The sequence below is a fragment of the Labeo rohita genome, chromosome 11 (assembly GCF_022985175.1).
Source record: "Labeo rohita strain BAU-BD-2019 chromosome 11, IGBB_LRoh.1.0, whole genome shotgun sequence".
NCBI lineage: Eukaryota > Metazoa > Chordata > Actinopteri > Cypriniformes > Cyprinidae > Labeo > Labeo rohita.
In genome coordinates this window covers 4,191,286-4,215,499 of record NC_066879.1, presented here as the reverse complement: position 1 = coordinate 4,215,499, position 24,214 = coordinate 4,191,286, and the positions used below count along the sequence as shown (strand labels likewise).

The window sequence follows — 24,214 nt, the reverse complement described above, 5'->3', positions numbered from 1 at the left end:
TGATCAAAAAGTGGAAATTTTCGGAGCAAGTTGAAAAGCAAAGTTGAAGCAACATCACGGTGAACGCGTTAATTCGTAGTGTTATTGACTGTCGTGGCTGTGGAGTACGAATTTACAACGTCATTTTGTCATTGTACGTACATATCTATGCATTTTTCTGCATTTATTCATGAGAAACAGCTCGTTCAATCCAGTCACTACGCCGTAATATGCATTAGATATAACAGCTGTGTTATGCATGAGACAGTATCACTTCTTCCCGTTCTCATTGTTGTCATTCAGACACGTGGGTTGTAAATGTTTGTTTCCTCAGTGCAAAAACTCAAACGTGTTGTTTGCGTTTCCAAGCGACGTGACCAGAGCTAAAGTCTGGGTACATGCAGCTGGTTTGTGGATGATGGAAAATATGCATGTAGCAAACATTTTAAAGCCTTTTAGAGAAAGACGCTGCACCAATTCCTGTTGATTTTACCGTCTCCACAAATCTGGTAAGTGTACTCAAAAAATCAATTTGTATGTATTCAGATGGTTATGTATGATTTTATGGACAACACTATTCTTTATCGTTTTAACAGCAGACATAGTGGTACAACATAAAGATTAACGTGCTATTTCTGGTAAAAATTTGACTTGTTTTATGTCTTTACAATATACATTCTCTTTTATGCAAACCAGGGGCGTTTCTAGGATTTTAAAACATCCGGGGCTGATGCCAAAACATCCGGGGCTAGTGGTGTTGGGTGGGAGCTCACATCATGCTCACATAAGATTTTGTTAGACACAGGTGGTTGAACGTGGATGGGGTCCGGGGCATTAAACTGAAGGTTAAAGACTATGTCACAGTATGAACAACAGTAAATAGTAATCACTGCAAATAGCAAACATATCAAAGTATTGTAACAAAATTATAACTTTACAAAAATATGTTAGACAAATAAATTAATGAATTTGAAGATGTATTTATAATTGTAGCAAATATATAGTTGCATGCAAAAACAGGGCCCTATTTTTTTTTCTCAAATTTAGTTTTTTTTTTTTTTTTAAATTCCGTTTTTCATTTTCATTTTCCTGGACTTCTTTTTAATGGTTAAATTTAATTTTATTAATCAAAATTTAATTAATCATGTAATTAGATGAAACCATGAATCTTATACTATTTACCGTCAGTTTCAAAGGTTAAGAAAAAATACATGTTTAGGACCCCATGAAATGTCTTTTTTTTTTTTTTTTCACCTTACGTTTTATTGTTGCCATATATGTTTTAGCATGTCTGTTTATTTGAATACATAAAAACAACTTTTATTTATTTTTACATTTATTTATTTATTTTAAATGGAATTCTGTGTTGTGTATTTTTCTGGTTATCAAATGAAGGTATAAAATATTAAATAAATTGATCTTCTCATGTAAATGATATTTTATTTTTGACAAATAAAGGGGATTTACTATTCAAATTTAAAACATGGAAGAAATATTGTGTGAAAAAAAAAATGTAGAATTTTTTATTAATTAACAGTAGTAGTCGTAGTAGTAGTTGTAGTAGGCACGTACATTACTGAATGGTTAATAAAGTTAAACCAAACTTTTACTTTGACGGGTTGCCGTAATACCTGTACATTTCTGAGTGTATATTTGACCAGGGGCGTCGCTAGGGCTAATCATTCGGGGCTCGGGGCCTGAAAGTTTTTACTCCAGCCCCGAATGTTTTTTGTATGGCCCTATGATTTCCACGGAATTTGACAAAGTTTGAATGATTTAATCAAAAGTTGGTCATTAAACTTAAATCAAGTGGCGATATGGACTGGTATCTGTAAATATTATGCCGCAAAAGACTATTTAAATATGAATCCTGCATGTTCTGCATTCGTTTTCTATACATGTAATACTGACACGTGCAGTGATTTCAGCGTCTGCCGTTTCACTAAATGAGGGCATAAATACATTAGTCACTTCATGAGCATTTCACTGTTTCATTTGAGTAAAACAAGCGTCAAATATATACACAGAAATTTAAAAGTATTCACGGCAAGTCGGCAACCCATCAAAATAAAAGTTCGTTTGAACTTTATTAATCATTCAGTATAATGTACGTGCTACTACTACTACTACTACTACTACTATTAATTAATAAAAATGTATATATTTTTTTAACACAATATTTCTTCCATGTTTTACATTTTAATAGTAAATAGTTTAATATTTTTCATTAAAAGATCAATTAAATCAATATTTTATACCTTCATCTGATAACCAGAAAAATACACAACACAGAATTCCATAAGGCTATTGTAAAAATAAATAAAAGTTGTTTTTATGCATTCAAATAAACAGACATGCTAAAACATATTTGGTAACAATAAAACGTAAAGTGAGAAAAAAGTTAAACCTTTCATAGGGTCCTAAACATGTAATTTGTCTTAACTTTTGATAAATTGACGGTAAATTGTATAAGATTTTTAATTAATTACACATGATTAAATACATTTTGATTAATAAAATTAAATTTAACTGTTAAAAAGAAGACCAGAAAAATGAAAACGGAAAACAGAATTTGAAAAAAATAAAATAAAATAGAATCTGGGAAAAAATAGGGCCCTATTTTTGCATCAAACTATATATTTGTTACAGTTATAAATACATTTTCAAATATATTATTTTATTTGTCTAACATATTTTTGTAATGTTATAATTTTGTTATAATACTTTCATATGTTTGCTATTTGCAGTGATTACTATTTACTATTGTTAATAGTGTGACAAGGTCTTTAACCCCCAGTTTAATGCCCCCAGACCCCCCTAGAAGGATCCAGGTTCAACCACTTGTGTCTAACAAAATCTTATGTGAGCATGATGTGAGCTCCCACCAACTACCACCAGCCCCTGATGTTTTGGCACCAGCCCCGGATGTTTTAAAATCCTAGAAACGCCCCTGTGCGCAACCACTCTCTAATGGTAAAAATACCTACTCCTGCTTTCTTCTCCCCATGAGCCATTTGTGTCTGCATCTGCGAGCCAATGCTGCGTCACATTGGCAGTAGCTCCGCCCCCACGTGAGATAAATACGGTCCTCCATGTTTATCTCCTTACTAGAGCAGCTAGTTGAGTCTCAGGAATGTCTCAGCCACGTGGTAAATGATCTAAATGTTTCGTTCTTAGCTGTAAGAATGAACACAAGAGTGTTCATTTACTTCCGCCGTCTGAGCCACTGAAGACACAGTGGCTTCGTTTTATTTTTGAAGGGAAAGTGCCTAGAAATTTATGCAAATACGTATATGTTTGTGTTAACCATTTTACACCAGACTGCTTTGCAAACGTGGGTCAATACAATGCAGGATTTGCATCACGGCTTTACATCAAGGATGGATCAATACCTACTGTCTATAATCCAACTTTACATCCTGTTAAAGTAAGTATGTGTCTGTCAGAAGAATGCACAGAGCTCTGCTGGAAAGGTGGTGGTGAGCAGCAGCTATTTGCTTTTAAAGATACATACACGAAACGTCTTGTTAAGTCGGCTTGAGAAAGTCAACTTACTGATCTACTATTTAAGAATATTCTTCTTCTTCTTCTTCTGAGCCAAATTTCGGTATCTATCTCCTCCTAGAGCTTTCAAGCTAGAACCACCAAACTCGGCCCAGACCTTCAGACTGGTCTGACTCGGTGTGCTGTATCTTTTTAGACTGATCCGCCTTACGGTTTTCATAAACCAGACTTTCAAAACCACCAAAAATCCCATAGACTTACATTGACGGAATGTTCAAATGAGCAACACTCTTCAAACTCCAACTGACAAAATTCAAATCTAAACTCCCAGAATCCCTTGAGGCTCAGTCAAGCTTCACTTCTATGTACTATTTCTAATCCATTTAGACTCATTTAAGCTTCCACTCTAATATTTCTAATATTTCTAATCTATCGAGCTATCTAAATCATGCTAGCAACATGCTAGTAACATGCATGTTAGCAACATGCTAATCATGTTAGAAACATGTTAGTAACTTGTTAATCATGCTAGCAACATGCTAGTAACATGCTAATCATGCTAACAACATGCTAGTAACTTGGTAATAATGCTAGCAACATGCTATTTACATGCTAATCATACTGGAAGCATTCTAACAACACGCTAGTAAGATGCTAATCATGTTAGCAACATGCTAGTAACTTGCTAATCATGCTAGCAACATGTTAATCATGTTAGAAACATGTTAACAAAATGTTAGTAACATGCTAATTGTTTTAGCAGCATGCTAGTAACATGCTAATCATGTTAGAAACATGCTAACAGCATGTTAATCATGCTACCAACATGGTAGTAACTTGATAATAATGCTAACAAAATGCTAATCATGATAGAAAAATGCCAGCAACGTGCTAGTAATATGATAATCATGCTAGCCACATGCTAGTAACATGCTAATCCTGCTAGCAACATGCTAGTTACCTGCTAATCATGCTAGCAGTATGCTAACCATGTTAGAAACATGCTAACAACATGTTAATATAATGCTAATCGTGCTAGCAACATGCTAGTAACACGCTAACCATGTTAGAAACATGTTAGCAACATGCTAGTAACTTGCTAATCATGCTAGCAACATGTTAATCATGTTAGAAACATGCTAACAAAATGCTAGTAACATGCTAATTGTTTTAACAGCATGCTAGTAACATGCTAATCATGTTAGAAACATGCTAACAGCATGTTAATCATGCTACCAACATGGTAGTAACTTGATAATCATGCTAGCAACATAATCATGATAGAAAAATTCCAGCAACGTGCTAGTAATATGATAATCCTGCCAGCAACATGCTAGTAACATGCTAATCCTGCCAGCAACATGCTAGTTACCTGCTAATCATGCTAACAGTATGCTAACCATGTTAGAAACATGCTAACAACACGTTAATATGATGCTAATCGTGCTAGCAACATGCTAGTAACATGCTAACCATGTTAGAAACATGTTAGCAACATGCTAGTAACTTGCTAATCATGCTAGAAACATGTTAACAAAAAGCTAGTAACATGTTAGCCATGTTAGAAACATGCTAGTAACATGCTAATCATGCACGAAACATGCTATCAGCATGCTAATCAGGATAGAAACATGCTAGTAAATTGCTAATCATGCTAACAACATTCTAGTAATTTGCTAATTATGCTAACAACATGCTAATCATGCTAACAACATTGTAATCAGCCTATAAAAATACAAGCAACAAGCTAATCATGCTAAAATGGGTGAACAACATGTTAAATCATGTAAGTAATGTGTTAAATCATGCTAGCTGCTTTCATACTTTTACAACTGCTTCAAACTTTCAGGCTAGGCTTTCTCAAGCCAACTTAAAGTTTGTTCTCAAACTTTACTCATCTAGTTTATTTTATTTCACCCCAAAGAGGCACAGCGGAAGAAAATATTGATGAGTCATCCAGCACTACAAGGGTTTTTGTCCAATCAGATGCGCTCTAGAATGAGAATGTCCCTCCCCCTCTTCTCTAATCATGGTTCGTCGGTGTGTATTTGGTTGTTCCAACGCACGTACTTTATTTTGTTTCCCAACCACAAACTGGTTACGAAAAAAGTGGCTGGAGTTTATACATTTCGAAGAGGGGGGTATTTGCCCCAGCTCGCGGCTTTGTGACAGGCATTTCTCTGACGAATCCTTCACCAATTTGGGAATGGTTACTGCTGGGATAACGTGCTACCTTACATTAGTAGACACGGCCGTTCCCACTCGGTACACTGTGGGCGCTTCCCCTCCCGCACGAGTAAGTATCGTTTTCTTAAGACGCTATTAAAACCTTTCATCGAAATATAATCACCTACGCTCTCCGACCTTTCTTATATGCTCTGTCTGCTGAGTGACGTAGCGGCGTCATGACGCCGGAATCATTTGAACCGGATCTTTCGAGCCGATTCTTTGAAACGAACCGTTAAAAAGAACCTGTTCGCGCCAGGACAAAAAAAAAAAAAAAAAAAAAAAGAGTCGGATTGTCAAACACTGAACGAGCATAGCAAGCAAGAGATGGTGAAAAGGTGTGTTTTGGGTTGTTATCCCCACAAAACCTTGTTCCCTTTCCCCAAGCTACCGTGGTTGCGAGCCCGCTGGCTTGAATTTTTGCATTTTGAGGAAGGAGGAATTTCGGAGAGCTCGCGTTTGTGTGCGAAGCATTTCGCTCCAGAATGCTTCACAAATTTACAACAATACGAAATGGGCTTCGCTGACTTTCTTAGCTTGATAGATATGGCTGTCCCGACAATATACACCGTTGGTCCGGTACCGAGTGTGAAGGTAAGTAGTTACGCCTGCCTGGTTAACATTGCAGTTTATTCTGTCAAAGAACCGCCCACTTTGACCGGACGTGGCAGTCTGACTGACATGTAGAACCACTAACCACGTTTTATGCATTTAAAGGGACAGCTCAACATTTAAATAGAAATTGTTATTATGTAATCACCTCATAACGTTTCAAACATTTAAGACTTTTTTTTCTGTAGAACACAGTTTGAAGAATGTTTTGGTTACTAAATTGTCGATACTCGGATGTAAACAACAGCATTGATTACACAGTTAATGTACTACTGAATATGTTGTTCTGCTAATATATGTCTAAACCACAGGAAAAACGTGTGGTTAAATCATATAGAAAATGACTTATATTGGTGCAATATTTTGACAAACTAAAGTTACTAGGTGGTAAAGATACAACCCCAAAATCGGAAAAGGTTGGGACAGTATGGAAAACACAAATAAAAAAAAGAAAGTAGTGATTTCTAAATTTACTTTGACTTGTATTTCATTGCAGACAATACAACAGCACATTATTTAATGTGTTCCTCATGATTTCTTTTTTTTTTTCTCAAAATAAACACGTATGCCAATTTTGGTTCTTGCAACACATTTCAAAAAAAGTTGGAACAGTAAAGCATTTACCACTTTGTAATGTTGCCATTCCTTTTCACAACACTTAAGACGTTTAGGGACTGAAGACACCAAGTGATGAAGTGTTTCAGGTGTAATTTTGTCCCATTCTTCCTGCAAACAAGTCTTAAGGTGGGCAACAGTACGGGGTCTTCGATGACGCATTTTGCGCTTCAAAATGCGCCACACATTCTCTATTGGAGACAGGTCGGGGCTGCAGGCAGGCCAGTCAAGTACCGGTATCCTCTTCCTCCGCAGCCAGGACTTTGTAATGTGTGCAGAATGTGGTTTTGCATTGTCTTGTTGAAATATGCATGGGCGTCCCTGGAAAAGATGTCTTTTTGAAGGCAGCATATTGTGCTCCAAGATCTCCATGTACTTTTCAGCATTAATGGTGCCATGACAGAAGTGGAAGTTACCTTTGCCAAGGGCACTGACACAACCCCATACCATGACAGACCCTGGCTTTTGGACTTGTTGCTGGTCACAGTCTGGATGATCCTTTTCTTCTTTGGTCCGGAGCACACAGCGTCCATTTCTCCCAAAAAATGCCTGAAATACTGATTCATCTGACCACAGTACACGTTTCCACTGCGTGATGGTCCATCCCAGATGCCTCCGAGCCCAGAGAAGCCGACGGCGCTTCTGGACACTGTTAACATAGGGCTTCCTTTTGGCACAGTACAGTTTTAACTGGCATTTGTGGATGTAACTACGTATTGTGGTACTTGACAAAGGTTTGCCAAAGTAGTCCTGAGCCCATGTGGTGATATCGCTTATAGATGAATGACGATTCTTGGTGCAGTGCCGCCTGAGGGATCGGAGATCACGGTTGTTCAGCTTAGGCTTGCGCCCTTGTCCTTTACACACTGAAATTCCTCCAGATTCCTTGAATCTTTTGATTATGTTATGCACTGTTGAAGGTGAGATATCCAAATGTCTTCCTATCTTTCTTTGATGAACATTGTTTTTAAACATTTCAATAATTTTCTCACGTATCTGTTGGCAAACTGGCAATCCTCGGCCCATCTTTGCTCCTAAAGGGCTAGACCTTTCTTGGATGCTGCTTTTGTACCAAATCATAATTACAATCACCTGTTGACATGACCTGTTTAAAATCACATCATTATTTAACCAATTTACCAGATTACTAGCCCTAAAGTGCTCCTGTCCCAACCTTTTTTGGAATGTGTTGCAGGTCAGAATGACAGGAAAGGACGTATATTTACAAATGAAATGAAGTTGACCAGACAAAACATGACATATTTTGTGTTCATATTGTCTGCAATGAAATACAAGTCAAAGTAAATTTAGAAATCACTTCTTTTTTTATTTGCGTTTTCCATACTGTCCCAACTTTTTCTGATTTGGGGTTGTACTTACGAGCAGTATTAATGAAGATATGAGCCTAATATTGCACCTACCTGACTGGAAATGACAGGAACAAATACGAATATTTGATTCTTGCCCTGGAAATCCTGGTTCAGTTTGGCCAACCACAGATGCCTTTTGTTCCTCAGTTTTTTGCACTCTTCTGCTTGATTTGTTTTAACTTTTGGCAGTCTGTAGTACTCCAAATGTTAATACAGTCCAAAACATGACAATAATTGATCATTTTCAGCAGCAACAATCAGCAAAATATGCGAATTTTGTTCAGTTCAGTAGCATTGTTTATATTCAGTGCCACCAACGTTGCCAATTGATGATGTCTATAAAATTGATGATATGCTTCACAAAAGAAGCAAAAGTAGATACTGAAATCGAACGTACCACAATAACAGATCAAAATGCAATGGTAGCGTGTTCAAATAACAGTGTGAACAGGTTGTGCAGGTAACATTTTAAAATATTTAAAAAATCTTAAAATAGAATTATTACATTGCTTTATTTCTGTACTGCTTTCATACAGCCAATGACACGAGAGGTAGGCTGCCAATGTACAGCTCCGGTTCTAAAGAGTGTGGCGGTCCAAGCAATACGCACCCCAAAAAAGCCAAAACGGAGAAGTAAAGGTAGCATTTTTAGCTAAAAGTTTTCTTGTGAGTTTACAGCTTTGTGTTTTGATTCACTCGTTTGATTTTCATTTTTGTGTGTTTTAATAACAGCCATTCAAGTGAGGCCTCTTGTGAGTCATTGTGAAAGTGTGTCCGGCTCCGATGAGGATTTTTCAGTCAAATCTGAATCTTCATTTACATTAACACCAAAAAAAAGGCAACGTATAGAGGATTCCCCAGAAGGGTCACCGTACAGCTCAGAAGAACCAACAGATGACACCCACGTGCCTAAAATAATTAAAGAAGATGACATAAAGTAAGTCTGTCCGTGTTTCATATGGGGTGTTGTTCTGTAAACTCACAACTAGATATATGTCAGTATTGAACACCCACTTTTCACAGCTCAGACAAACTCATAATATGACTTAAGTTCACACCAAGAATGATAACAGTAACTGCATTAGTGTCCACGGCAATGCAAAGAACTCCTTTGTTTGATATAAGGGCATGTAGAAATTATTTTCTGCCACTGTTGTTTTACAGTTCATCAGCTGGAAATAATCTTGAGTATTTGCAATGATAATGTTACTTTTATAGCTGTGGTGTGGACTTCCCTATTGGTATATAATTGGAATGATTATTCAAACTTTGTAATTATTGTCATAGGTGTGAACAGGCCTTAAAGGGATAGTTCGCTCAAAAATGAAAATTACCCCATGATTTATTTACCTTCAAGCCATCCTAGGTGTGTATGACTTTCTTCTTTCAGACATTAAAAAATGTCCTGGCTCTTACAAGCTTATCATGGCAGTGAATGGCTGTTGAGATTTTAAGGCCCAAAAAGTTCATTCATCCATCATAAAAAGTACTTCACACGGCTCCTGGGTGTTAATAAAGGCTTTCTGAAGTAAACTGATGCATTTGTGTATGAAAAATATCTATATTTTAAACTTTATAAACTGTAATCTCTAGCTTCTACTAACTGTTGTACACACATTCATGAGAGACCCCCGGTGCCATGTGGAGCACTTTTTATGATGGATGGATGCACTTTATTGGACTTCAAAATCTCAACACCCATTCACTGCCATTATAAAGCTTGGAAGAGCCAGGACATTTTTTAATATAACTCTGATTGTATGTGTTTGAAAGAATTAAGTCATTTACACCCAGGACGGCCTGAGGGTGAGTAAATCATGGGGTAATTTTCATTTTTGAGCGAACTATCTCTTTAAATCCCAATATATAATGTAAAGGTCATATTACAGAAGTTAAACACAAAGTATGCTATTTAAAATGCCAAAAGCACATATATCTCTTGTGGTTAAGATTCAGCCCTCTCACAGTGACTGATTGGGTTCACTTCCTGGTCAGGAAGTATTCTTTTGCAAATGCTAAAATATTTAAAAAAAAATATATATATATATATATAAAAAAAAAGCTGTGGAAGAGAAGTTACAGGTCAATAAATAATGAAACATATAAATAGCTATTTTACACTGTTTATTAAAAAAGCATACATAAGATAATTTGTCAGTAATTCTGATTCATCTAATATTGTTTAGTACTTAACACCCCTCCACATCCAATTGTTTCATTCGCCACCAACTGTAGCCAAGATTGGTCTGTAATAAAAGTCAGAATCAAACCTGGAGAGGGAAAGGCAGTTTCTAGTTTTCCACCTTATCAGTAACCTGTTCATCCAAGCAGGCCTGACCAGTAAGCCTGGTTTTATTTCTTCCCTGTAAAACACAAACCGTGTGCAAACATAGTAATCCCACAAACTTGGTCCATTAAATATCAGTTTAACAATACAAGCGGCAAGACGGCTGGTCCTGTACTCCCAATTACATTCACTCCAACTCCAAACCTACAGGCAACTTTCTCTTCACATTACAAAGACGAATCTGACAGTGTCAGTTTTACGATTTTTGCAGAGAATGCATGGTGCAAACACATCATTCTCCAAGGATCTGTGCTTCAGTGTTGGAATCAAATAACAGCAGAAAAATGTGAGGGTGGATGAGAAAGCATTGGGAAGAAAGGCCTGCTGGTTTAGTATTTAAAGTTTGACAGTGTCCGAGTGCTAAATATCATATAGAGACAAAGGGGAATGCTTAAAAACATAGAAAACTTGAAGGTAATACCGCATACAAAGACATCACAATGTAACACCAAACTGTGCAAGAGGTTACAGAAGCATCCGCACCACAGCATCTACCCTGCAGTGAGTAGCAAAACAGAAACAAAAACTTAAAGACAGTTCACCCAAAAATGAAAAGCTGTTCAAGAGCTGCATGACTTTTATACAGTGGAAGTCAGTGGGGTCCGATGTTGTTTGGGACCGCAGTGTTCTTGATAATATTCTGCAGAAGAATGAAAATCATACAGGTTTGAAACAACATTTTTGGTAGAGCTGTCTTTTTAGGAGGCCATACAGACAACAAAAACAACTGTTGAAAAAGATCAGTGTTAGAACACAGCGACACTGAATTGAGGCAGATACACTTTGAAAAGCAACAGTAAGACAAACCATCCCAGTCAGGGGTCTGAAAGAGGCATCCCTGGATTTACGTACCTTCACAAATCGGTTAAAAACACATTGCAAGCAGACTGTACCAACTGTATTATAATGCTGGCTCATAACACTGCTGACCGATGTTATTCAGTAACATTTCATCAGCACAATTTCCTCACAAAACTCTCAGCCGTAGCTACACACACAAACTCGCTTTGGAACCAACTTCGAGTGACCTTGAACGTCCAAGTCAGTGTGATCAATCACATGCATATGATTAAAGGTACTTGTTTCAGTAGAATAACAGCATGTTATTTGTAACGTAGACACATTTTAAAAGATTTTGAATCGCTTTAAGTTTAAAGGCTGGACAGATGCGAGGAGGCGATGTAGTCGTGTTGTATATCCACTGGAGAATCGAATGTTCTTTAAGCATGACAAAGCAGCCACAGAAGAGAACTATGAATGTGCACAAAAACGTTGACAGACTGAAAATGTTATGGTCTGATCATCTCCAATGAGCCAGAATCATTCTAATGATGTCTAGAGGCTCCTCTTGTGTACCGGAGCATGGGTTCTTTACCCCACAAATCATAGGTTGAGTTAGTCTTCATGCCCCTCACATACTGATCCATGTTCAGGTAAATGAAGTGGGCTCATGAGAATGAGGGAGGCCTCAAGTCTAAACTGATTTGAATTCAAACTGGAATACCAAGACGGTGCTTCTTTTTCTTAACAGGCTTGAGCCCTGTGAGTCTTCGTACATCGTCGTCACCATCTGAATCCTCCATTTCGTCATCTGCGGAGAACAGAATCTGACCAGCACAGGAGGAAGAGGGCAAAGAGAAAGACGGTGTTCAATGGATCATCTTTTTAAAAAAACAAACAGGTGATATTGACAATGGACTACACCCTGCAAGCCTACATAAGTAGGTACAGTCTGACTGAGCTGCTCATTCCTTTAAAAGTGATAAGGATGGACTATAATCACTGGACTAAATCATCTGAGAGATAACCATCACAGATATAACATCGCCACTCGAGATGCCTGATCTCGCTGTCAAGTTCCCTGCTAAAATGCCTTGTCTCAAATCTAGCACTGCTAACACAACCAAGCAGTAGGCAAGATGAAAGGATATACATGCATAATAGAAATACTAGCAGCCAAAAAAAATGTCATAAAAAAACCAAGTGCACCCAGAGTTCATTACTGGACTATTGTTAACCAGAACAGTCTAGATTGTAAACTTGTTGACTTAGCATGGTTATACATACTTCAGGTTTGAAGTGTTAAGAAAGAATGGGGAACTGTCATGCACATGTAATGGTCATGCGGATGCACTAGGGAAAAAATGGAATGTCCCATCTTGGGTAGAGGGATGATTTTTAATTTAACACTGTAGGTCAAAGGAAAGCCAAAATATGAGTTCTGTCATTTAAAGATGTTTAACAAGCAGCAAAAGTGTCTTGCCAAAGCAAGTCTATGTCTAGATAGCAATCTCCACTGCTTAGACTTGTTTTTTTTAATAGCATTTTATACATTCCTTAAAGTGTTAAGTGTTATTTATGTCATCACTTATGATTTTCTTTTTATGGAAATATGTTTCAGTCTGTGGTTTAGACATACAAATAATTTCCAATAAAATTGTTAACAATTACAATTACTGTTTTTTTCACCCCTCATCCAGATGGTAACCCTATGAATTGAATGTGAAGAAAATTATAAAATTTGGTACATTTTAGAGATGATAATGAATAGTGATTTGACCAATTTTGGTGTCTCTGAGACCAACTCTGTAACACCACCACCTGTTTAAAAGTCTTTTTTTTCTAGCGCTTATAAAAAAAATAAATCGAAAACTTAAGCTTAGTTTATCTGATTACTCTCCTCGTTCTGATCACATTCAATATCTTACATTAAAACTCCAAACATTAGTGTCCATTTTGAAAGTACAGTATTCCATTTTCGCTACTACTCCTTTAAGATTTAATTCTTATGAAAATTGGCTCAGGCTGCACAGAAATGGCTGAACATAGTTTTGATATTCATCTATGTTCAAAGGTTATGGTGTCACTACTATTTATAGAACACTTTTCAACACTTTTAAACCCTGCAGTCTATGCTTATCCTACAGAGTCAGTAGCTATGTGTGAGCATTTCTGCAAGTTTTAACAAGATCTAAGATTAGGCAGACCATTCAACCTGTAGACCATTTAAAACATACTGCCGTTTTTAGCCAGTTCACACCCATTTCTCTCTTTTCTATCCAACTAATTTTTCCCCATAAGAGCAGGTCCAGCCATTTGTAAATTTTATGGGTCTTGTTTCCGGTTTCATTTGCAGATATTTGAGCTATTTTTAGCTATTTACAGCTTGTTTGCTCCTTGATATTGCAGACTGGTGTGTCTTACCATTTTATTTTTATGTATTATTTTAATTATGAACGCACATTGAAAAATATAGTGGATAATTTCCCCATGGTTACTTAAACAAGTGTTCAAGCACTTTTAAATTTGGTTAATAAATGCCTTGATTTTAGAGTTGTTCCTGACTATTCAAAACATGCCTTGATACAACCCAGACATAAAGGGGTCATCGACTGCCCATTTTACACAAGTTGATATGATTCTTTAGGGTCTTAATGAAAAGTCTATAATATACTTTGGCTAAAAATTCTCAATAGTAGTGTAACACAACACCCTTTTTACCTTGCCAAAATCAGCTCTGCAAAAATCATCCTATTCTGGTCGAGGCTGCTTTAAATGTTAATGAGCTCTGCCCGCCCCGCCCCTCTCTTCTCTCTGTGGAGTGACGAGCCAGTTTACTTTAGCCACGCTTATCCGCTACACTTGCTAACTAGCATGTTATTAGGAAAGGCGATCGCAAAGATTCATTAAAAAAAAACCTTATACTACTTCTGCTATAAGTGAAGCTGGATTACGAATGATTTCCACGAACATAAATGCATTTATGTAGATCGGGAGGCACATTCCATTCACAAACAAATGTAATCCACTGCATCTTCAGCGGCTCAGATGTCGGGAGTAAATGATGACCACTACGTTCATTATTGCATCCAGCAACACAACACCTCAATTGCTCAATTGTAGATATTTTTTGTCTAACTTACTTCCCTGCTTGCATGATTGGATGGAGAGATGCAGGCAGGCAGGAAGGTAGGTTGCGTAGCTTGCTTGGCCCTGTGTAACTGCTTGCAGTTCTTGTTCAATTAAAGTTAAATTCAATTGACATCCCTAGGAATAATCATTCTAGCTTTCTGCTGTCACATTAAATTGATTCAGTACAAGTAACTTACTTCTGATTCAGAGTCATCATGTGACAGTGCACGTCTATAGCGCACTTTGTTGTTGCCACGAGGGTCATCTTCTGCTTCCCTCTCCTCCAGTTTGGCTTTTGTTCTGCCCTTCTTCATAAGGAAGTTATCTACCACCCAGAACATCAGAGCCTGGATACATACACAAACAAGGGCAAGCAGTCAGATAAACAGACGTGTTACAACAATGACAGAACCACCTGTCATATAAATTTGCATAAAAGGTTTAGAGCACGCAAGCCACATTTTCTTTGTATAAGAAGCAAGCCACAAGGAAGGAAAAATACAGAGTTATGTACAAATATAGCAACATGTAGCAAAAATATATACAAATCACTACATTAAAAATGCCAAAAATCATCACATTTAACCAATGTAAGGATGCAAGTACACTACCATTCAAGTCTGAGGTCAGTACGATTTTTTTTACTTTTATTCAGCAAGAATGCATTAAATTGATCAAAAGTGATAGTAAATAAGATTTATGTTACAAAACATTTCTATTTTTTAACTTTCAAAGAATGCTGAATTTTTTTATTTAAATCGTTTACACGCGCACACACACACACACACACAAAATCAGCACAACTGTTTTCAACAATAATAATGTTTTTTTTAAAACACAATATTTAACAATATTACTGTTTTTACTGTATATTTGATCAATAAAAGCAGCCTTGGTAAGCATAAGAGACTTTTTTCAAAAACAACAACAACAACAACAAAAAAATTATACTCACCCAAACTTTTGAATGGTAACATGATAGGATATATAAAGGGTTTTCACTTACGTTGACGAAAAACGGGACGATTAGCATGACGATAGCTAGCTCCAGATGAGGGTTTGTTATGGGGTTGAGCGTAGCCAGCTGTCCAACACACACAAACACCAATCAAATACATCATAATCCAAAGAATTATAACCAGAATTTAATGACAATTTTCATTGTGGGTGGAATATTAACCCGTAAGACCAAATTTAGATATTTTTGATGAAATCCGAGAGCTTTCTGATGCTCCATAAACAGCAACGCAACCGACACGTTCAAGGCCCAGAAAGGTAGTAAGGACATCATCAAGTGACAGTCCAAGTGACAGTGGTTCATTCTTAATTTTATGAAGCTATGAAAATACTTTTTGTGCGCAAAGAAAACAAAAATTAATTTATTCAACAACATCTTGTCATGCATTGTGGTACTCTTGTGAATGTGTGTTGAAGACTGACACATAAGAGAAGAAACTGTTAAATAAAGTCTTCATTTTTGTTATCTTTGCACACAAAAAGTGCTTGTAACTTCATAAAATTGTTGAAATAGTCCATGTGACATCAGTGGTTCAACTGTAATTTTATGAAGCTACAAGAATACTTTTTGTTTGCAAAGAAAGCAATTTATTAGACAATTTCTTCTCTTCCGTGTCAGTCTTCGATGCTCATTAATGAGAGTATTGCAACGCATGTGCATCTCTCTTAGTTCACTGTCTACATATTCAGGTTCAAATAAGTAAGGACAAGCAAAAAAAAATTAAATCTTCAGACATGTTTACAAAAACTATTTTATGTACAGCATGCATCTTTATCTTCTTGCAAACAAGGTGCAGCACATCTGGGTTCTACGTCAGAATGACGACCCTTGTGCATGAGAAGAAATTGTTAAATAAAGCCGCTATTCTTGTAGCTTCATAAAGTTACGGTTGAACCACAGATGTCACATGGACTATTATAACAATGTCCTTACTACCTTTCTAGGTCTTGAACGTGTCAGTTGTGTTGCTGTCTGTGCAGGGTCAGAAAGCTATGATTTCATCAAACATATCTTAATTTGTTTTTCGAAGATGAATGAAGGCTTTACGAGTTTTGAATGACATGAGAGTAATTAATGACACAATATTAGTTTTTGGGTGAACTACTCTTTAACTGCAAGTTACTAAAGCAGTATTATGATAATAAATTATCTCCAAACATGTGAGTAAGTTCAGAACACGAACCACAAACCACAGTTCAACATCCATTAGTATTTGGACACTTGACTGACCTTCTTCCATTGTGGAATAAGGAGGACCAACATGATCATGACCTTCTCAAACATCATGATAAGAATGTAGAGAGCACACTGACCCGCCCAGGCACTGCACTGAACCGGCTCACCTGTGTGTAAACATTAGAAATAAGTCACTTCAAAACAGTAGTTTTTAACCAGCGAGCTCGAGCAATCCTCCAAAGAGTGCCCCAAATTGACTTTAAAATAAGACAAAAGCATTAAAACCTTAAAAATCTAAAAATTGAGATTTGATCTCATTTTAATTCAGTATTATTATTTTTTTTTTTTTAAGAACCAGGATTCCCATGGCCATAGACCTGGAAAGTCATATAAACTAATAAAATCGTAAATAACTTTTAAAATCCTTGTTTGGTAAATCGCATAATCACGGGGTCTTTGAATATTGTTATGGAAGGCCCTGGAGTGAAAAAGGTTAACAATCACTGCTTGAAAACATAATTTCCTGTTCATTAATCATCATAGATGTCATCAATGCACTGCCTATGAGGCATACAACCCTGTATGTGACCGACGTGACGTGTGGCCAAGTATGGTGACCCTTACTCGGAATTTGTGCTCTGGGACCTGGGACTCGAACCTGCAACCTTTCAGTTTACAAGCCCGACTCCCTAAACATTAGGCCACGGCTGCCCCGTGAAGTTGTGGTTGACCGAAACAAGAAACTGGTTGGTTGAACTGGTTAAAAGACTCTCATCTAAATTAATTCACCACCTTTACATGACATTGCAGTGCCTTGAAAGATAGTCTAACTAGTTTCTTCTGAAGGAAGCTTTATATAAAAACACTGTTAAATCATTGATTAGACTTATTGTTTGGTTTCAGACAGCCTGTGAAGAACAAGATTTCATAATCATAATTTCAAATTAATTTCCTTCAATGAACACAAATCGAACAATGGTAATGAATAAAAAGGGCTGATTCAATTTCCCATTCATAAGTCTGAGGACTGCCCTCTTTATACGAGGCCACATTCACATAAAGAAGCTCAGTGGAAGCGTCTAGTCCTTAATTAACTCACGGTTCCCACTAGATTTTCAATTTACTTCTAACAATTATTGTTAAGGCTCATACCATACTCTCCAAAACGCAGCGAATCCCACTGTCTCCATTCAACCACAGCGCTAACGGCCTTCACGCCGCCATAGATCACCAGCATGCCCAGTGTCGCATCCAAAAGGAAGTTGATCAAGTATCTGCAAGAAAAGAAAAAAAAAAACATACAGGGAGTTAGACACTGAGCACAGCTAATAATAAATATGTAAAAAACACATATACAAAACACTACGGGAAGTACAACGATGTGTGGGGGAAACATCGAAACGACGACGCACACACAGACTCACAGTGAACATGGGTCCTCCTCTGTGAGGTCAGACAGGTAGACATTGGCAAAGTGAATGAACAGCATCCCTATGGCCTGTTTGGAGGTGTCCAGAAACCTGAGAGAGGTGAAGGGGAGGAGGGGACGGTGAGAGGGAGGAGACCTGGTTAGAACTCACCGTTAAGTCACGAGGGGAACGGGGCTACAGAGGGCCGCTAGACAGATCTCTGGTCAGTGGTGTGCAGCATTGACCGTGCATGTGTTTTAAGTAGCTAGTGCTTGCTAATGACACAAAATGGCGGTTTACCAGATTCTCCAGGGTCTCCGTTCGTGCTTGGGCTCCCTGAAGCGTTTCACTGTGGAGAGGAAACAGAAGCTTTCATATTGGTAGCAGGAAAAATGGGGTGATCAATAACGTCTGCCACATGGGAGAAGGGCTGATGCTAAAAACTCTTTCCTGGCTCTATCACATATAGTGCTATGAAAACACAGTGGTCAATAAATGATACACGACATTAACATTTCAAAAGGGGAAGAGCTGAATGGGGAACTGCTTCATCACGGGTTTAAAGAGATTTCTGCACTCAAACGCAAAACAAAACCTGTAAAAACACCAACTAAAATATTCATTACAAGATCTTTTTTCCCTTAGAAATACTAATAAAAGATTCCACCAAATCACCTGAGGGTTTTCTTTTTAAATTTTCATTCTTTTAAATATCAATACAAATTTAATTGGCACATTAGAGGGTTAGTTCACCTAATAATGAAAATTCTGTCATTAATTACTAACCCTCAACGTTAATTTTATGAAGCTATGAGAATAGTTTTTGTGTGCAAAGAAAATGACTTTATTCAACAACTACTGCTTTTCTGTGTCATGCGTTGTGCTACTCTCACGAACATGTAAAAGAAGAAATGTTGAATAAAGTCGTTATTTTTGTTTTCTTTCCACACAAAACATATTCTCGTAGCTTCACAAAATTAAGGATGAACCACTGATGTCACATGGACTATTTTAACAATGTCCTTACTGCCTTTCTGGGCCTTTAACGTGTCACTGCTGTCTATGCAGGGTCAGAAAGCTTGAATTTCATTAAAAATATCTCAATTTGTGTTTTGAAGGTGAACAAAGGTCTTACGGGTTTGGAACGACATGAGGGTGAGTAATTAATGACAGAGTTTTTATTTTTGAGTATACGAACCTTTTAAAATCCATAGAAGTGATGTAATAAATGAACTGAATTTAATGTTTTTAAATACATTTTTAGATTCTGACAACAAAAACAACTGTAAACAGAGAGGACCGTAATAAAGACAAAAACAAATGCAGTGTTGCTTTTAAAAAAGAAGTGAGAATTGCTGCTTTTTCGGCTGTGGAAACCGCTAGTTGCCAAACGTGACCCAATAGTTCACACAAATAAAGGGCAGCCTGTTTAACACAATGGCTGTTTGTTTGTGTACAGCTATTAACTATGTGTCCCCTGAACACAATCCTCTCTTTACAATTACAGCTCGCAAAACCAATGAGAAGAGATGACTCACAACTTACAATTTCACACATCTCATATATTTCACTGGTTTACCCTGTTCTTTTAGACTGTTGTAGTGTTTTATCTAGCGTATGGAGCTATGATATATATATATATATATATATATATACACATACATCTATATATCTATATCTATATATACACATCTATATATATATATATATATATATATATATATATATCAGTATCTATATATATATATATATATATATATATCTGTATCTATATATATCTATATATATATATCTGTATCTATATCTATATATATATATATATATATATATATAGTATGTTCACACCAAGAAAAATTAAACAGATCTAAGAGTTGGGTGATCTCTGGAAGCCCGTTTCTGCTACAGAATAAATTTTTTTTTGAATGTTATTGTAACTTTTTGATCTCACAATTCTGACTTTTTATATATAAACTCGCATTTGCAGTTATAAAGTCAGACTTGCGAGATATAAACTTTATATTTGTGAGAAAATCAGAACTGCCAGACTTTTTTTCTCAGAATTGCTTGATATAAACTGTGAATTTTTATCTTGCAATTCTGACTTTTTTCTTGTAAATGTGAGTTTATATCTCGCAATTCTGACATTTTTTCCTCGCAGTTCTGAGAAAAAAGTCAGATTTGCGAGTTTATATCTTGCAATTCTGACTTCATTCCTCAGAACTGCACATTTACATCTCACAATTCTGAGAATTTTTTTAAATCTTATTTCAATTCTGACTTTATTTCTCAAAATTGCGAGTTTTCATTTCACAGTTCTGGATAACTCGCAATTGTTGAATTTATATCATTAAGTTCTGAGAAAAAAAAGATTTACAAGTTATATCTGGCAATTCCGCATGTTAATATCTCACAATTCTGAGGAAAAAAAGTCAGAATTGTGAGTTTATATCACGCAATTTTAATTTTTTCCCCCTCATTTTCATCTTACTTATTCTATCTCAATTCTGACTTTATTTTTCAGAATTACGAGTTTTCGTTTCACAATTCTGACTTTATAACTCGCAACTGAGGTTTTATCATGAAGTTCTGAGAAACAGTCAGATTTGCAAGTTTATATCTTGCAAGACTTTAAAATTCTGAGAGTTAGAACTGCTAGATGTAAGAAGTCAGAGTCAGAATTGTGAGATAAGAAGTCGCAATTACCTTTTTTTTTATGTTTTACTCAGTGGCGGAAATGGGCTTCCATACATCTTGAGTCACTTGATCAGGGATAAAACCATTTAACTTTAAAGCATGCTTTATTAAAGTCTATTCTTTTTTTTTTATTATTGCTGTGAGAAGTTCTCCTCTGCATACAAACACAAAATGATCCATGCAAAAATCAGATTAGTCTCAAAGTGATCTCAACGAAATCATTCCTCAGTGTTGTTATTGTTATAATTGTATTTTGGACTCCACTCTATTCAGAATGATTTTTTAAAACTAGTCATAGTCATTCTTCTTGGTATGAACATCTCTTAAGTTATTCCGACACAGATTCTTTTGTGTCAATGAGACATGCTAGAAATGTATGCAAGCACACACAAGCCCAAAGACCAAAAACCTAAGAAGATATGAGATGGTGTGGCCAAGCAAAAAACCAAAGATCTAACACTACGAACCCTTTAAATGTGCTCACTTACAGCCTTTAAAGTACTGTGTCAGGTTGACAGTGGTGAGCTTACAGGTGCAGCGGTGCATTTCAGGATTCACAAACATGCCTTGACCTGCGCACTTCTAGGACCAAACCCTTAAATCTACAATGAGTCAACCTGAACTGGTCCCTTTAATGTTGCAATAAAATAGAAGTACACATAGAGATGTGACTGTTGTGCGTTAAAAGCGGAGGCAGATGAATGCAAGGGATGAGTTTAAGTGGACTAAAAGATTGGACAAGTCCTGAATACGCTACCAGAGAGAAGTGTTGTTTTCTCTGTAAGGTATAGTTATGACATTTTCCTTAAATATTAAGATCAAGATTTTTTATTTAAAAAAAATATAAGACACAGACTACTTCTTCACAGAAAGATCTACAACATTCAGAAAATATATGTGTTTAGTTTTCATTTCATGCAGTCTTTAAATTAATATTTTACCCGAATATTTGCACTGAATCTCAGTCCATCCAAGATGCAGACGAGTTTGTTCTTTATCTGATTATATTTGAGGAAACACTTGGCACTGGAAAGCATCACAACATTGTCTTAATAATAAATTTATGACAAGCACACAGCTTTTCGCACCCCAAGATGTTAACTGATGGACTGGAGACATTACTGAGATGTTTTGTCAGCTGTTTAGACTCTCATTCTGACAGTACCCAATCACTACAGTATGTCTATTGCTTAGCAAGTAATGCTAAATATCTCTAAATCTCTTCAAATCAAGAAACAAGCTCATCTTCCTCTTGTATGGCCTGAGGGTAAATGCATTTTTTGAGCAAATTTTCATTTATTGGACCAGCTTTAAAATTTAAAATGAAGATGGTTACCCCATACTTACACATAAGGGTGCTGAAGGCCACCACTCCCAGCAGGCCCTGCAGGAAGATGCCAAAGGAGTCCATGAAGTCCCCGTTGGAGCATCCCCGGGCATCAGGATCAGTGGGTGAGGAGTTGGAGGAAGCAGACGGCAGCTGACCCCGCGCCAGCACACTGACCCCAACACCCGCCATTGCGCAACACTTACAGGATCACGAGTGTTTAGAAAAAGCCACAAAATATCAGTCTCGAGAAGTGGAGATGATCGACAGGACGATGATACAGCTAAGGTACATAATGAAGGCTCTCTCCTATGAGCCTCCGGTCACGGTTACTGAAGCGCAGACGTATCGTGTTTCATACTGGACCTCGATGCGTCGCCATCCAGTTGTGAGCTACCTAATATCTGTCAGCAGGTTGTGCTGTATAAACATCTCCTTCAGCATCAAGTAAACATGCTACAGACTGAGATGTGCAACGGTAGCTGTGCTACAACACACACGTTGTCATGGAGACATTTATCGGTTATATTATCATAGAGCGCGTGCGGTTAACGTTAGCTGCTAGAAAACACACCGTGTAAATTAAAGCCGTTAAACGCGTACAGTTAAATTAAGTCCAGAAATATAACGTTTAAAACTTCACTTCCCTTTATAGCTCATTTAGAAAGGCAAATAACACTCAGCTCGTTGGGTAGTTCTGCTGATTTATAGCGAGAGTCCGGTCAGGCGCTTCTGCTAGCAAACCAGCTGACGAAAAAACCGCCACCGCTGCTTTCAGGAGAAGAGTTGATTCTGAATTTGCGCCGGTTTAAGAAGGTAAGCGTCCAAACTAGTCACATACGTATCTGATAAAGAGAGATATTATCCGTAAAGGCAGGACACTTCCTTTTCCAATGCATTCAGGTGCCGTTTACACTCATTACGCGACCATCTACTGCGTCATCACTGTGTCACGTCGTACTAAAGCATGCTGGGATATGTAGTTCTAAGCGACCCCTTAAAGCGGCAGGTGCAATTCATGAAATTCTAATAAATATTAGACTTAGTGAACGACAAAACTATAACTTTATATACTTTTACTTACTTTTATATACTTATATCTGTTTAATCCACTTTTATTCCCAACTAAGTGTACACAAACATTTTCTGCTTGGATAATACAATGAATCAAACAATGGATCAAATATATATATTTAAATATCGGGCGTTGTGGGGTCTTTGTGGTTGTAATTAAGTCGGCTTGAGAAAGTCAACTTACTGATCTACTATTTAAGAAGATTATTATTTTTATTCTTCTGAGCCAAATTTCGGTATCTATCTCCTCCTAGAGCTTTCAAGCTAGAACCACCAAACTCGGCCCAGACCTTCAGACTGGTCTGACTCGGTGTGCTGTATCTTTTCAGACTGATCCGCCTTACGGTTTTTGTAAACCAGACTAACAAAACCACCAAAAATCCCGTAGACTTACATTGACGGAATGTTCAAATGACTCAACACTAGATTCAACACTATTCAAACTCCAACTGACAAAATTCAAATCTAAACTCCCAGAATCCCTTGAGGCTCAATCAAGCTTCACTTCTATGTACTATTTCTAATCCATTTAGACTCATTTAAGCTTCAACTCTAATATTTCTAATCTATCTAGCTATCTAAATCATGCTAGCAACATGCTAGTAACATGCGTGTTAGCAACATGCTAATTATGTTAGAAACACGTTAGTAACTTAGTAATAATGCTAGCAACATGCTAGTTACATGCTAATCATACTGGAAGCATTCTAACAACATGCTAGTAAGATGCTAATCATGCTAGCAACATGCTAGTAACTTGCTAATCATGCTAACAACATGCTAATCATGTTAGAAACATGCTAACAAAATGCTAGTAACATGCTAATTGTTTTAGCAACATGTTAGTAACATGCTAATCATGTTAGAAACATGCTAACAGCATGCTAATCATGCTACCAACATGCTAGTAACTTGCTAATCATGCTAGAAACATGCTAGCAACATGTTAAT

General features: G+C 36.9%; 2 protein-coding genes across 4 annotated transcripts; one reads left to right on the top strand and one right to left on the bottom strand.

Annotated features, from left to right (window-relative positions):
- Positions 1-3,093: 3,093 nt before the first annotated feature.
- Positions 3,094-12,325, top strand: LOC127173056 (uncharacterized). 3 transcript variants are annotated; one of them, XM_051122682.1, is made up of 5 exons: positions 3,094-3,128; positions 3,300-3,406; positions 8,843-8,945; positions 9,039-9,243; positions 12,185-12,325. In XM_051122682.1, exons 1-5 carry the CDS (start codon positions 3,113-3,115, stop codon positions 12,225-12,227), a joined length of 474 nt encoding a protein of 157 aa, XP_050978639.1. In that variant the 5' UTR covers positions 3,094-3,112; the 3' UTR covers positions 12,228-12,325. The 3 variants fall into 3 exon arrangements, with proteins under 3 accessions (XP_050978639.1, XP_050978638.1, XP_050978637.1); XM_051122681.1 differs by lacking the exons at positions 3,094-3,128; positions 3,300-3,406 and adding an exon at positions 5,499-5,779; XM_051122680.1 differs by lacking the exons at positions 3,094-3,128; positions 3,300-3,406 and adding an exon at positions 5,983-6,303.
- Positions 10,418-23,130, bottom strand: stimate (STIM activating enhance). The gene is made up of 8 exons (XM_051122679.1): positions 22,210-23,130; positions 18,469-18,517; positions 18,184-18,279; positions 17,912-18,033; positions 16,814-16,926; positions 15,572-15,649; positions 14,763-14,912; positions 10,418-12,260 (listed from the first exon to the last, which is right to left on the bottom strand). The coding sequence occupies exons 1-8, from the start codon at positions 22,379-22,381 to the stop codon at positions 12,144-12,146; spliced, it is 897 nt and encodes a 298-aa protein (XP_050978636.1). The 5' UTR covers positions 22,382-23,130; the 3' UTR covers positions 10,418-12,143.
- Between the last annotated feature and the right edge of the window lie 1,084 nt (positions 23,131-24,214).